The sequence below is a fragment of the Gallinula chloropus genome, assembly GCF_964237585.1.
Source record: "Gallinula chloropus genome assembly, chromosome: 3".
NCBI classification, from domain to species: Eukaryota; Metazoa; Chordata; class Aves; order Gruiformes; family Rallidae; genus Gallinula; species Gallinula chloropus.
In genome coordinates, this window is record NC_140087.1 from 119112741 (window position 1) to 119129371 (window position 16631).

General features: G+C 44.1%; 1 protein-coding gene across 1 annotated transcript in view; it reads right to left on the reverse strand.

Moving 5' to 3' along the window:
• Window positions 1-16631, reverse strand: part of PKHD1 (PKHD1 ciliary IPT domain containing fibrocystin/polyductin) — a gene marked incomplete at its 5' end in the record, with an annotated part of 273226 nt that overhangs the window by 179633 nt on the left and 76962 nt on the right. Inside the window, one exon of the mRNA XM_084262525.1 lies at window positions 6263-6413. Within this exon, the coding sequence (XP_084118651.1) occupies window positions 6263-6413 (151 nt within the window). The remainder of the gene's footprint in view (window positions 1-6262; window positions 6414-16631) is intronic.

Below are 16631 nucleotides of genomic sequence, written 5' to 3' on the forward strand. Positions count from 1 at the left end.
CTCTGGCTCCAAGGGTGTGCCCAGTGGGGGCTCCAAGCAGGAAAAAAAAACAAAACAAAGAACCTCCTGTGTACAGGAAGAGGGATAGAGAATTTATGAGCCTTAAATAAGAACAATCGATTGTTTCATGGACCTGTCTCCTGCACCCTGTTGACATGCTCATATGACTTTTGGATGAGCCATAAAAGTTGATTGCTGGCTGGACCACTGCCGAGAAAGATGCAAAGGAGGAAAGAAGTTTGTTATATTGGCTCCATCCCAAAGGCTGCCTCAACCCAGAGTCCAAAACTCATTCTCCACCCCACTGTGTATGTTCCTCCACTTTCATAATCCGTAGGTGTATATCCCAAACTAGTTGTGAATCCAAATGCCGTTGTATTTCCACTAGGACATCACTAACATGCTAAAAAGTTGAGGTTGTATTCCAGCATTTTGTTGGACAGAGGCCTTAATCTGTCCCTGGGCAAGGAACTGGCAGCTGCTTGAGTACTCTCAGACAGAAACTGTCTCCCAAGCCTGACAAGCCTGTGTTTTCTGGCTTGCTGTGCTCTCAGCCATCTGTTCAAGTGGCATGTGTTCCCTTGTAAACTGGTTAGGATCTTCCCTCAGAGCCCAGGAGCCAAGCAAAGGCTATTGAAATCAGCAGCCCAGAAGGTGAGACCATAGCTAGATTTCCTACAAAGAAGTCCTCCTACCTCTTCAGAATTGTAGGGGTTGGAAGGGACCTTCAGAGATCATTGGGTCCAACCCCCTGCCAAAGTAGGGTCCCTAGGACAGGTTGCACAGGTCGGCATCCAGACAGGTCTTGAATATCTCCAGAGGAGGAGACTTCACAACCTCCCTGGGCAGCCTACTCCAGCACTCTGTCACACTTACAGCTCTTAGGAACACCTTTGATGCATTTGCTGAGGAGACTTAACCTGCTGGAGAGGTGTGGATACTCCTAGGTGGCTTTGACAGCACTTGTCATGGCCCATCATCTGGGATCTAAAGAAGGAAGCTTTCAGGTGAGCCTTGTGAAGACATCAGGGTAAGCAACATACATAGAGATGTGATGGAAAAAAGGGTTCTTGGGCTGTTATTTCAAGTATGTAAGTGATGGAAACACATTAAGTGCTTCACCCTCAGGAAAGGAGGTGCGTGCTGGGGAAGGCACAGGAACACTGGGCAGGATTTCTTTTCTGCTCACCTAGACCCTGCCCAGGTGACCATTAGACCAGAGTGTCTGTACTTGCCATGCCTCTCCATGCATAGTTTTCTCATTTCAAACTTATTTCTGGCTTTTGAAATTAAAGATGTTACAGACTGTGCTTCTCTCCTAGTGTCTAGCACAGTGGGTAGGATCTTGGTCTTAACAAAAGGTCTTAGAACAGCCTGTTCCTACAACAAAATTATCACAATGCCATCTGTTGAGGTATCAGAGGAAGTCAGGACACTCCAAAATTCAAGAAACCAAAGTGCAATCCTTTTATACAGTACGCTTCCTTCAACACAAACTCATGTCTTTGAAGGCAGTTCTTTGCATTTAAAATCCTTAAGAAGACCTGGACCTCAGTTCACAGCCAATGTTGCCTCAGGTTTCAGCCTGGTCTCTGCAGGACCAGTATGGAGTTCCTTAGCTGGGATTAGCTTCCACCAATCTCCTCATCTTGAGACACCCCAGAAGAGCCTTGAGAGCTCTCAAAGTTGCTGAAAATCAATTTCACTGGCAAGTGAGAGCCCTGGGAGTTTAACACACAAGCTGCAAGCCCATCCTAAATAGGATGAAAAAGAGAAACCTTCAGCCCATACCCAAACATGAACCAGGGTTTACAGCTGGGGGAAGAACTGAAGAAGAAAACCCATCAAATTGCTACAGATTCAAGGTCTTAAAACCCTTCCTCCTGGGATGTCAAGCTCTGCAAGTTGTACTCTACTGAAAAACTCAGAATTTCTGTAAAATAAAGAAATTAAAATTAACAAATTAAAGAACCAATGCCTTTCATTTTTCCCATGAAAACAGCCAGGACTTTAAGGCCCTGAGACTGTAATTACTGCAGACTCGGTACACCTCACTGTAACAACACAGGAAAATATCACACAGCGACAGGGAGAAATAGGGCTGAGTTTTCTTCCTTTTAAATCTCAATTAAAAAATACATTGGATGAAATTTCCCATTAGCCAGTACTATTTGTACATCCCATGTTCTTCCTTTAATTAAAAAACATGCTTATTGCAATACTGCCAGAATCGCTTTTACGGTATTTTAATTGTAATGTCTCTGCCTGATTAAAAAAAGAAAATATGAACTGGAAACTGCCTGCAAAAAGTATCACAATGCACAGCTCGAATGGGTTGAGCAGAATGGCATAGAAAACGCTGCAACACGAGTAGTTCCCAACTGTGCCTACCAACAAGGGGTTGTAAAGAGGGTTTAAGGACTGGGTGATGCCATAAAAATCAGTGGAATCAAACCCAGTCTTTATCAGCAGGGATTGAAGTCCTGGGTATTTGGTAACTACCTGTGCAGGTGTATCAGCTAATAGTTGGTGCTCTTTGATAACAACACCAAAGCCCAGGAGAACATGAAAGAAAATCAGTGTTTGGCTTTCTCCGTTCCCCACATCTACTCATAGGACCCTTTCTAGCCACAGCCTGAACTGAGCATGGATTACAAGCCAGCCAATATACTGATGGACAAGTACTGCTCTTTGGAAAAAGGTTCAAAACCAGGTAGTCACTGACACAGAATCACAGAATTGTAAGGGTTGGAAGGGACCTCAAGAGATCATCGAGTCCAACCCCCTCTGCCAAAGCAGGTTAAATACAATAAGTATACCATAAGTACTGCTGGGACTTATCTGTCCTTATTTTATCTGTTTTGGGTTTTTTTTTCCTTTTTTTCCAGAATTTCATAGCTAAAATAATTCTTAAAAAGCCCATGTTAGCTGTGATATTTTGGAAACTGGGTGCATAGTTTGTAGAGGCGGATGAGTGGGTCAGACCTTTTCAGAACCTCAGCCTGGTGCCTGACCACGGAAGGGGGAACTGGCATGCTGGCTTCAGCAGAACTGCCAAGATGCAGCAGAAGTGAGAGGAGGAGCTGTGGCAAGGGATACTGAGGCTTTTCTAGAGTATTTTCTAGCACTCTTCTCCCTTCTGCCAGCTAGGATGGTCATCTCAAAGTCGCTATTGCAAAGGCAACAAGAGACCTTCAATCTCCCCCAGGGTATACAGCATCACCCCAAAATTCATTCCTAATGTAGTCCTGAAAGACCAGGCAGCATTTTTTGGTCTCCAGACCTCCCTAGAGCACTTTAAATTCAGACAAAGGCACCAGCACATATCTGAATCAAGCACAAAGGAGTTAATCCAGTGTAGGGTCTGCAGAGAGGAAATTTCCATCTGTCCTGGGTTATCGTAAATATTTCCATACTTGTGATGTTGGGATTACAAAAATAACTGCAATCTGCTGAATTTACAGAGCTATCTACAATCTGTCTATCTTGTATCTCTTCCCCAATCGGTATTGTCTGAGCAGTTTCACAGTTGGGCTGTTAAACTTTCCACTGCTGATAACCACGCGTTCATGCTCTGCTTGTTGAGGGAGAAGTAGAAGCTGCTGGCAGCAGTAAGCAGGGCCCAGTTGCTTAATCCTATTTCTCTGTTCCTTTGTCCTCCAGATCTTCTTCAAAACCTTCACAGTGTCCTAAAATATGGGAATTTTAAGAAATGGGCCTGTAAATATGTGTTGGGTTTGCTGGATACAGCAGCAGAAAATGGGCTGTACAGCACTGTCATAGAATCATAGAATGGTCTGGGTTGGAAGGGACCCCAAGGATCACAGAGCTCCAACCCCCCTGCCACAGGCGGGACACCAACCTCCAGGCCTGGAGCTACACAAGGTTGCCCAGGGCCCCAGCCAACCTGGCCTTGGACACCTCCAGGGACGGGGAATCTACTACCTCTCTGGGCAGCCTGTTCCAGCCCCTCACCACTCTTTCTGTAAAAAACTTCCCCCTAATATCTAATCTAAACCTTCCCCCCTTTAGCTTTAGTCCATTCCCCCTTGTCCTGCCATTATCTGCTCTTTTAAAAAGCCGAATCCCCTCCTGCCTATAAGCTCCCTTCAGGGACTGGAAGGCTGCAATGAGGTCCCCCCGCAGCCTTCTCTTCTCCAGGCTGAACAAGCCCAGTTCCCTCAGCCTCTCTTTGTAGGGCAGGTGTCGCACAGGAGTGGACTTGGTGCCTTTTTTTCATCCATAAAGTCACCATGTGAGGGCACAGAGAGCTGGATACTGAGTCATAAAAGCCAAAGGGAGCCAAACAACAATTTAGTCCCATGGTACAGCTCCAACTAAGAAAAACTCTCCAGCTAGAATGGGAATGGGATGCTTCAATACAAGCACATATCTGCACCCACCTACAGGTTAGGGGTTTATTGTCATGCTCATCTTGCAGTTGGTAAGCTTGGCAACTATCTGACATGTTCTGTAGTTGCTACTCTATGGGGCACATCTAACCATGATTCATCTTAAGATGGGTATCTATAATACTTAAGGTAAACAAGGCTTTGGTGGCATGTGTTTCTCTCCATCAATACAGGAGCCTAAACAAGTTTGACTGCAGATCTAACCATGGCTAAACAGATATTAGCACCTCCTTAAGTGGGACAGATGCAACAAAGGAGCTTGAGCAAAGATTAAGCTCAGATAAACAGTTACTGTGTCAGTTTGTGCTTCTTGGCCCTACATTTGGCATGTAGTGATGCAGAAAATAATAGCATCTAGAATATTTCAATGCTGTTTTCCTAACCAAATCTACATTATAAACCAAGCCTCTTGGAAAATATGATAAAGGAGAGAAGTGATTGGAATGTTGGATGAGCCGAAGCCAAACAGATACTGCTCCAGACTTCATTAAATTCAGTCAGACCTCTGTTTGCTTCATGAGTGCTGACTCAGAGATCAAATGTGCCTTTGAGTAGACCCAAAGTTCAAAGGGTTTCTGCTGCAGCACTTTATTCACAAAGTCAGTCAGAGACTGAACTTCAAAATCCTCATCTAGATTTGCAGCCACAAGTCTCACAAATCCAGGGCTCTCATCTATCTCCTCCACTATATCTCATCATCACAACAGGTTTAAGAAAAATCTTGAATCACTCAGATTTAGGATTTTCACTGGGGAAGAGAAGAAAAAAATTGTACTAAATATTTTCATATTTTTAAATCTGAAATTTTTTCTTTTCTCTTTTTTTTTTTTTGTAAGAATGATGCCTGGTGTAGCAATTCCTGAAAATCTCTGAACCCAGACTGAAAAAGTTCAATCATTTTCAGATATGTTCTCACAATACAGATTCTTTTCTTTATAGAATGCTTAGTCTGAATTACATTAAAATATAGTTGTCAAATGTGCTTTTTCATCACCGTCTCAATGAAAAATTACTACTTTTAACATCCTTCTAACATAAAATCATTTTTACCAGCAAAGATCCCTGTCCTTAAACATATTACAACTCCTCTACCCATCTGTCTGAGCTGCATTTGAGCAGAGCTTTACACACAGGCTTAACTTTGGGTGAGCAATTTCACCAGAACAACGCATTCACTTAATACATGCACACAACAGTTTTCACAACCAGGGCCCAATTTCCAGGGAGGAATATTTCTGGCACTGAATTGCAAGCAATTTTAATTCTTACTTTGACACCCCTAGAGATATACCTCCTGACACCCCGAGTCTACCCCAGGGTACACGATCCCCACAAATCCAGTGTTTCCCCCATATAATTGCACTGGGTTATTTACTCTCGACCAGTTGTGCTGTAGGATCTTAGATTATTTCTTACATTTGGAAGCTGCAGCCTGCGATTCTGTAACATCATTAATTTTGTAAAGGCTTTTGCAACACACTCGCCTCAAAGATGCCAAACAAACCAGGGTTGATTATTGTTATCAGCGCTGCCACTATCGCTGAACACCACTCAGGATAGTGGCGCTTTCAGTAGCTGGAGGAAAGAATAAGAAAGAAATAGGAAAGGCAAAAAAAAAGGCTTCTTACTCTTATTGTCATTATGCCTCGAACAGCATAAACGATGCCTTCTGCATACATAATAATTAAACACTTTCCCCATCACCCACCACCACCCTGTTGTATCTATTGAGAGCAGGTTCCGTCTGCCTGACCACATGTAGGAGTTGGGTAAGAGAAAGGGAGACCACAACCATGAAAAACTCCAGCCCTGGAGAAACAAGAGCACTGAAAACTCCCCCTTCTGCAGACCTTTGAGGTGCAGCAGGTTGAGGTTGGTGGTCGTGGTCCCCAGCAGCAGCGTCCGTCCTTCTTCTATTGTGACGTTATCGCCATCTTGCGGCTGGTGGCCAGCAGGCCAGCTGGAGGCCTCTTCCCATCGGCCACAAAACTGAAGGGCGAGCTGGAAAGAAATAGACCCAGAGAGATTAAAACTCACTCCTCCCCAACATTTGGGAAGCCAGCTTGATAAGGGCACAGCCGGGGAGATGCCAACACCACGCCGGCTACTTTCCCAGAGGGACTGAAATGGAAGGACATTGGGGTTGGAGAAGTTCTTGGCCTCTGGAAATGCCCATGGACATTCCTTGTCCTGCTCTGGGAAACGAGGGGCTTGTGCAGGTCTGGCTGCAGAAAGTCCCTGTGTTTCCTGGTGTGTGTCTCTCTCTGCCTCCCGAAAAGCAGAACTGCATGTTAATTCCTGGCAGTGTCATTAAAATAGCCTGAAGAGTTTAGAATTAAAACATGCAGCTAGAAGGGCAGTAGTTTGCTTAGCAGGATTTTTTGGAAAGGCTCTCCTGCTACTTGTCCACGCTTAGAGAAACCTTCCTCCTTTCAAATACCTTTTTACTCTCAGCTTATCCAGTATTATCATTGCCTCTCCTTTCATGGCTTGCACATCAGTTCTAAATGAAGCACTGATTAACTTGAAAACAGCTAATAGACTCACTCATGACAGGCAATACCAAAACGATGTCTGCCTGTTTGAAGCCATGGGTCCTCCTCACCTCTAAACTTTAGGCACACACTTTACCATGAAGTTTTGACCAGTTTCTTGAGGAACATGTGCATATTTCTGTGGGGACATGTACACACAGGTGTGGACTTAGGCATTTGTAAAATATTCTTTGGACTCACACATGAACTAGTAAAGAAAGCCTTCACCAGGCTTAGTAATATTTGTGAACCTCACTGAGTTGTGATAAACCAAAACAGCAGTGGAAGGAATAACCTCAATATAAAAGCAAAATATAGTTACTCCCATTTTTCAGTCAGAGCACATGATGTGCATTAAAGCTTTTGCTCCAGAGCCACGATTTAGGTGAATCAATACTGGTGGTGTTATGATAGTTATTCTTTCAATGACTTTACTGTCAATTCTAGCTTTATGTGCCTGATGTTTTATACCACATTTTTCATAGCACTTACAGCATTACATGGTGACTACTGTCCTAATTATTTGCAGCAGGGAATGGGTGTTGGTTCCCAGGCTAAAAGATGCCATTCATTTATGCCCAGCCTATCTGTAGGGTATGATGCAGGTATTTTCTGTACCTTTTCCCGTTCTACCATTTCCATACAAAGGGAATTACTTGGTTCAGTTTAGAGTGAAATCTGGGACCAAACTAACTTACACCCAATGCAAACATCTGGGGGAACTGAGCCCTTGGTATCAGGGACCACTTCATCATTCCAGAAATACAAGTAAGTCTTTGCATCCCTACACAACTGTTAAAGAGTATGATTCCTGTGTGTTTGTGAAGTGTAACAGGACCAGTTTCATCTCACAAGCATATATTTACATATTTCAGAGATTTTGGACAAAATTCCAGCTGAAAAGATTGGTACCTTTATCTTTCCAGAGAGGCTGTTAATTACTCTTCATTGATGCCTTGAACCAGATTATATACAAGGGTATACAATAGATCCACTAAAAAAAGATGCTCATTAAACTTGTTTTACCTCAGAGCAGGGGACAGAGGAGGGTACAACTCATGGAAAGGCACACATTTCCCAGATACACCACTTATCAAACGAGCTGTAGCCCAAAATTGTAAATTCCATGTCTGGTCCAGCCTCAACCAATGCCACTAGCAAAACACCACGTGATACAGTTGTCATGGAATGGTGGGATCCACTGGCACATTTTGCTGAGAGGGTTTGTTAAATGGCTCGAGGTTACTCTGACATCACTCTACCACTCTGAAGTCATTTAGAAGCCTCCAGTTAACTCTAATGGGAAAGCAAGGGCATAAGGAATATACCAGATTGCTCCTGCCGGCACCAAAAACTTAGCAAACTTAGTCTTAAAAGAGTTAAGAAAAATAAACTCCACTATTTTTTTTATTAAAGATGGTTCCCTGTCCTAACTAGAAAACACCCCTGACCTTCATTTGAGACTCTCTTCATATGACATTGGTATTTAAGCTATTCGTGGTAGGTTTCTGCTGTCACTTCTTAGAATACTCCATACCCATTCAGATCTACCAATGCCTTCTGTCATTGGCTAGTACCATGACCTTAAGGCACATGAAATGGTTGAAACCATATGGGAAATTAAGAACTATCAACCACAGAGAATGGTAAGGTGCTGGAACAGGCTGCCCAGAAAGGTGGTGGATGCCCCGTCCCTGGGGGTGTTCAAGGCCAGGTTGGATGGGGCCCTGGGCAACCTTGTGTAGATCCAGGCCTGGAGGTTGATGTCCCTGCCTGTGGCAGGGGTGTTGGAACTCTGTGAGCCTTGGGGTCCCTTCCAACCCAGACCATTCTATGATTCTATGGTGAAATGACATGGACTAACGCACACACAAGCTAATCGCACGATCCCTGTCAAGCAGGGTGGGTGACAGGCTCACAGCTCTGGAAATCCCTGCCCTTACATGGCCCAGCTAATTTTCACCCATCTGACCTTGGGGGATAAATTTCCCCCATCTACCCTTGCTCGGTTATCACTACAGTCTTGTCTAGCTACACTGTTATCGATAAGGGACAGGCTGTGGCCCACACTGGCCCCATACAGACCCCAAATGCCCCTGTCTCTACACGCTAGGGGTGGCGTGGGGACTTCGGTACCATGCCAGTTGAGCTTGGTTTTACAATCTCTGGGACAAACAGACTCACCTGAGACTCCAAAGAAAAAACATTGAGATGGCCACCTTATCTCTTGAAGGGCCATATGGCTGTGTCATAAACATCCTCATGATGCAGAGACTCCCCCTTCTTTCCCTCTGCCTGCAACTAGGCAGAGTAAGAACATCCCCCTCGCTGGTTTTTCATAGAAGCAAGACTTTCCTTTTCCTCATTTTTTTTTTCCCTGCTTGGCACCCAGCACTTGACCTGTTTAATTTAAATGCTTCTCAGCAAGACTGAAGGGCAGCAGCAGCTGCAAGCACCGGGGTCGTGGCTGAGAGCCCATCCTGTGCGCGCTTGCTGAATGAACCAGAAGGAACCCGTAGAGATGCTCACTGGCAGCTGGCAGTGGGCATTTTCCTCCTGTGCTTTTTTCCAGCTTCAGCACAGGACAGAACAAATCGTGGGACAATGGGGGAAAGAAGATTTGGCGTAAAACAAGCCCTGAGTGATGGATCTGGAGGTGTCTGGTTGCAGCTGCTGTAGCAAGGTGGTAGCTTCACGCTGGCCCCATCACACACCAGATAGGTGGAATGATGATTTGGAGGAAACAGGATGCATAAGACCATAACATCTCTGCATCTGTGTTGCTGCCAGCACTCACACTTGAATGTGGACTTCAACTAGGTTTAGCAGAAGGAGTGAGACCACAAAGAACTTCATTCCTGCAAGGTTCAGGAAAAAATCAGGAGCTAGATTGAAGCAAGCCACCCAAACTTCTTCAGCATGTACCTTCACATCAGACATCTACAGAGAACCCTCTCTTGACAACATCTCACATACCAGATCCAGCAGGTCAGACACCACTATCTCAGTAAGGATCAAAATCTGGGCAGAAGCCTCAGGAATATGGGAAAATACACTCAGGGAATCCCTGAGGAACCTGTTGTTCTTCCTGGGGTACCAAACCACCTGACAAACAGGGAAGGGAGATGACGTGAAAAGTCAATAAGCAGAGCCCTACAATTTCTTCCCACCTCTGACACTCTCTTACTATGTGTCACATACAAGTCACTTCAAGCCCACACCTTATGTACCAAGCCCATAACTTGTGGGCACAGGTTAATCTGGGGGTGCATCGACTCCCCCATTAAAGCCACAAACCCCCAAATAAATTATGTAAAAAGAAAATAATATTTTAATACCATACAATAAAAGATGTGGAAGCTCCTTGTAATTCACCATGTTACCCCCTTCTTCCCTGCTCCACCTTCTTTTTCCAAATTCAGGCAGATTTCTTCCCATTTTATGTTTCTAGCTGCTGCTGTGGTCAGCCAGCCTGGGGTTGCCTTTCTGTTACCCCTTGGGGGACACGATTTCTCAACACCAGTTTTCCAGCTTGTGCCTGTGATGACCAGGGCTCCAACACAGCAGCAACAGCAACAAATTAATAAATAAAGAGTGATATATTTGCATTCCTGCACAGGCTAACAAACAAGTCACAAAGGGAATGGGTTGTCAGTGACGACTCCAATGTTTCAATTAAATTTAGGTAAATAGCAATCTCCCTGCCAACACATGCTCATCTGGCATATTTTAATTCCCTTGAAGATAAGGTGGTCTTTGGGTTTAAAAGGGTGGAGAAACTCCTGCTTAGACACAGCCTTGATCATTTGATCTCACTGCAGGGTAAATTGACAGTTTCTTTGGTTGGGTGGGATTATTTATTTTTTTTTAAGAGTACAGTCCCAAAAAATTGTCACAGACAGAAAGACAGGAGCCCACATCCTCTGATCAAATCAGATCAAATTTTGAATTTGAATTTTAAATCCAAATCACAGAATCACAGAATCGTAGGGGTTGGAAGGGACCTCCAGATATCATCAGGTCCAACCCCCCTGCCGAAGCAGGGTCCCTAGGACAGGTCATTCAGGTCGGCATCCAGACGGGGCTGGAATCTCTCCAGAGAAGGAGACTCCACACCCCCTGGGCAGCTTGTCCCAGGGCTCCCTCACCAGGAAAAAGTTCTCCCTCATATTGGTGCAGAACTCCCTGTGCTCCAGCTTGAAGTCACTGCCCCTTAACTCTGCTCACTGCTGTGCTTAATGCTCCCCCTTCACCTGGGCTGTGGGTTTTCAGCTGAACCCCCAGGCTGGAGATCTGATTAATCTACGACACAGCCACAGAGAGAAGCCTGAAGTCGGGAAGGTTTTTTTCCCCACCAACTCTACCCCTGGCAGCCAGCTTTATCCTTCCCCCAGACACATCCGACAAGACACAGAGCGCGGTGCTGCTCCCCTCACAGCCACAACCTGCTCACACGCGCAGGAAACTCTCCTCCACTCTTCCCAGCATCACTACTAGTAGGTGCAACCCTCCTGGCATGCATGGCCACGGGCAAGAAAAGGTTTCGAAGGCTGCAGAGATTGACACCCACGAGGTAGCCTTTTCCTTGGTGCTGACAGATTGCCATTTAACCAGCGAGTACAGAGAGCAAGTGTTCCTGTCCTCAGTCACCACGGAGAGACAAGGTTAACATTTTAAGTGATGGAGTACAGCGTATATTTCCCCACTCCGTAGACCCAGGACTCCACGCCACATTTGAAAACACTTTAATTTCAGTGATGGATACAGGCAGCTCACTTTCCAGGCTGTGAACTCTTGACAGCTCCTCAGTTTAATACATCAGGAAAAGATTTACACCCCTCACCCAGCCCCATCCACCTGAAGGGAAGAAAAACGTATATTTGGAGGAGACAAAAGAGGAGGGGAGGTATTTTATTACACTGGATGTCTTTTACAAGGGAAGTATTTTCAGCCATCTGCTCTAATTATTCCTCCTGTATTGGCCACCATCTTCATGCAACAATAGAAATAATTATCTCCTCAAGGGCAAAAGAAAAAAAATATTTACAGAAACAAACAAAAGTTGATTATTTTTAGCTCCTAGGGAAAAAAAAAAGAAAAAAACAAGCTACTTCTTAATGAAGGAGCAATTAGGAAGGTGGGTAGAACATCTATAATTAAAACAGACAAATTGGCGCAGGCTCCTCCCTCCTACACATACTTGAAAGGGATGCAAATGCATGTTATTTGCTACAGCCAGTGGAGTTAGCATGCAAAACGCTGCCCAGTGCCCAAGGAAGCTGAACCTGCCTCTTGACATCTGCCTCTCCTGCTTGTAGAACCTCTCAACCTTTGCCAAATTAACTTTAAAATGCTCACCACAACTGTAAATTTATAACATTTCAATTGGCATGGATACATCTTCCTCTGTATAACCAGCATCTCTGAGACAAGGACGATAGGATCCTCTTTCATCCTGCATGTATTTCATCACTCATTGTAAAAAAACCCTCCTTTTTTCTCTATAAACCAAACTCAAGAGAGGACTGACTTTTGCAATCTTCTTTCCATTCCCAGCAGCGTGTAAGAATTTTGCTAACAGAATGAAGGCATCTACACATCTTCATGGGACAGACAGAATAAGGTCATCCCAAAGAGGAATGAAATACCTACAGTTGTGCAAAAAAAAAAGTATAAGCAGCAAGAAGAACTATTCTCTCTACCAACGGCACAGTGCAACACCTTATTTTTGTTCTCTGCTTGCCCTCACAGAAAAGACAGTCTTTTGGCTCCTAGGAGTTCATCAGTATCAGAGCTTGAGAACTTTCTCACCCAGTTCAATTCCATGTGGTGGTGATACTGAAAATGTTATTTTTAGACGTTAGTACAAAGTGATGTGACAAAACACTGAAGAGTTTTACTAACAATACAGAGACATGAGAAGTTCCTCTCCAATTCAGGTCGTGGCAGAGACCACCTCTGATTAACCCAACTGAGCAAACGTTGGCAACTAAACTGAACGACAAAGGTAGATAGGTAATTGGACCATCTTCTTCCAGTTTATGAAATAAGAATCATATTATTATGAAGGAAACAACATAAAAATGTCAGGTATGGCTGTGGTCATCACAAATCACTAAGGAAGTAGCCTTACACAACAGAAGGAAGAAGAGATATCTAAAGATCTATACAGTGGGGCAAAAAAATTAATCATTTATGCCAAAAGACAACATTATCCCTAAGAAGACTGAAAGTACTTTAGCTACAAATAAACTAAAACTGGAAATCAGTGAAATGTTTATGACTATCCATGCATTGAGAGTCTGTAAGAGTTTTCCAATGGCAGTAAGAGGCCAAACTGCTTTTTCCCTTATGAACTGGCACGCTTAGTCTGATTGCCAAGAATAGGCCTGGGACATAACATAACCAAACCAACCTTTTACAAGTCCATAAGATGATCATTTTATCACTATCTGCATCATCTGTTGCTACGTGTCTTCTCTTTATCCTTATAGAATGTAGATGGTGTCATCCTACCTAAGAGAACCACAGAGCATGCTGTTCCTTCATCTATAACTCCCATAAGCAGTGATACAACCAGGATTGGGTCTGGGCATGTGGCTGGACAGGAGGTACCTTATCCAATACATTTATTTCTCATTGAGACTACCTGAATTAAAGCTGGAATTACTTTTCCTTCATTTGTTGGCTTTGTTGTTAGGTTTGGTTTTTTTTTTTTAATTTATTTATTTATTTTAAATTTTAGCTGTCCTGCAGGAATCTTTTTGACTTCTGCTGAGTTACACAAGCATAAGAATGGAAGAATCTGTCTGGGCATGTTCTCTACGGGGCTGATGAATGACCCTAGTCTCTCTCCAACTATTACAGGATAAATCTGTTTACACACAAAAAATTGACCTGGGCTGGTGAGGTGGGACTAGAACCAGGAAACTGGCACGTCCCAGAGGTAAAAATGCATTTGCAGCCAACAGCATTAGTTAAGTCAAGACCATAAACAAGCCACGCTGTCATTAATTACTCAGACAGGGGCAGCCGCAAAAGCAGTGAGAAGACCCAAAAGCCAACTGTAAAGAGTTCATCTAGCTGATTAGTTCAGAAAAAAAATGAGTGGGCAGTTTCAGAGGTCAGAGCCCATGGCACAAGTCAGTCTCAGGCCAATTTGCAAGTGGACAATGCCATGAGAAACAGCTTAATTCCTGCTTAAACATAAAAAACAACAAACAACAAAACCTCCCCAACAAAATCCAAACAATTAAACCAGCAAAACCACTAAAAACACAAACACAAATAAAAGGCTTTTCCAGCAGGGGAGTAATTACTGCCATTTCCAAGCACAGAAGGTAAGGCTCTTTGCACCAGAAGTATTTAATTAAGGACATGGAGTATTAGTTAGATCTAATGGTGCTTTCATAGGGAGGGGACTGAAAAAAACATCGCTGTTGTCAGGGGAGGGGGCTACATGTCCCAGATATAGCACGAGTCATCCTCCTATAGACAGGCAGCAAAGCTCACCCAAATATAAAGTAAAATATCAAGTATCAGGGGGATGTGAATGCTATTGAGCCACTCCATAATTAAACAAACCATGAGACCCATGGGAAGGTCCAGGCCTATTTACCACACTCATGTGAGTCCCAAAGTGTTCTTCTTGGATCTCTTGGTCTCTTTTGAGGTTTATGGTAGGAGGTTGGTCCTAGAATCAGAAATCTCAATTTAAACATCTATAGAAAACACCCTGGAAGTAGAGGGGATGTCTTTGAGCACATGAAGATCCCTGCTTCAAAAAATGCAGTTCTTCTCTACAGTAACTCATTGCTAATTCACAAGAATCTTCCTAATGTTCATTTATGGCCTGATGTCCAGAGATAGTTTATTTCAGTGGAAACCATCCCAGCGCAGAGTTTTAATCACAAGCTCAACTTGCGTAAGAATCCTGTGCACGTGAACACACGGGGGGAATTCAGTGCAATCTTCCAGTTTAGATAGAGCACAACTGGTTTTCCCTTTCCAGAGCACAGTTAAAGGGCACACGTAGTTTACACATCTCTCTAAACCAGTGATTTCTCAAAGGATGAGGGCTTCTGAGACAAATTAAAAATGGCAATTTAACGGTAATGAGAAAATTGCAACAATCGAGTTGTTTACACAAGCGGCATAACCAAGCCTGGTGACTGTGTTGGCCTCTGCAGTATGCACTGTGCAAATATTGTCTCACAGCTGAATGATCTTGACTAACTAATCTGAGAGCAAATACTGCAAGATTAGCTTAACAATTTTCCCACCACCTGCAGGAAAAGAAACCAGATGACGTGCCTGTGTGTCAACAAAAAGGATTTCTGAATTGAGCGCTACAGTGAGTGAGGCAGGAGGAGTGAGGCTGGTCCACCCCAAGAGAGTCAGTGGATATGATGGTGATGATGATGGGGTTTTTATATTAGGCAGGAGAAAAAAATTCCCTTGAGAGACTCCCGTATCAGTTGCTGGGGTGAGCTGGAGGTCATAGCACCGGGGTGGGACCCAGCCCCAGATTTTCACACAACCCCTACAAGGACATAGACAATACAAGTGAAGGGATGTACAAACCACCTCCACTGCAAAACTGGCTTGCAAGGGGTTTGCAGTGATTTACAAGGCAAAAAACTGAAAAGTGCTTTAAAGAGGGAACATGTTGCATGTAGGCTGCAAGTTGGTGTGTCTTTCACATAAAGCATACAGACAAAGCCACGAGGACAAACACTGATACTGCCAAACATGCATCCACATCTCCTCAGCCAAAGCAGCAAGGCCATTTAAGTGACTGTAACTGGACAAGTTTCTTCTATTCTTCTACTTCTTTCTCTTTTTTTCATTATTTCTTTAAGAGGTTCAGGCATATCTTGAACAACACTTCATTGTCATCACAGCATTGCCCCACTGAAACATCTATTACTCATGGGAACGTTCTAAGAAACACCCAACTGAAATGCAAGATGCCTTGTAAATGCTACTGTCTTATGCACTTGTCTTATCACAGAATCACCAAATGAATCACCAAATGTTAGGGGTTAGCAGTGACCTCTGGAGATCATCCAGTCCAATCTCCCTGCCACAGCAGGATCACCTCAAGCAGGGTGCACTGGACAACATCCAGGATAACGGGGTTTGAATGTCTCCAGAGAAGGAGACTCCACAACCTCTCTGAGCAGCTTGTGAGGGCTCTGCCATTCTCAGAGGAAAGAAGTTCCTCCTCATGTTTAGGTGGAACTTCCTATATTTGTTTGTGATCATCGCTTCTTGTCCTGTCTCTGGGCACCACTAAACAAAGACTGACCCCATCCTCCCGCCCCCCATCCCTCAAGTATTTATAAGCATTGATAAGATTCCCCCTCACTTCTCTCTTTTTCACACTAAAAAGTCCCAAGTCCCTCACCTCTCTCAAACAAACAGTATGACTCTTGCCCAGACACAGCTCCTTCCATCCACAGACTCCCCAAACATGATGGAAGCAGAGACCTGCTAGGAAAACGATAGGTTGCAATCTTGCTGCCAGTGGCAGCTTCCTGCTATGGAGGCTGAGGGGCAGCACTGCAGAAGCCTTCACACCCTTTCACAGAACTGCAGACCATTAGGAGGTAGAAGGGACCTCGAAAGATCATCTAGTCCAACCCCCCTGCCAGAGCAGGAGCACCCAGACTAAATCACACAG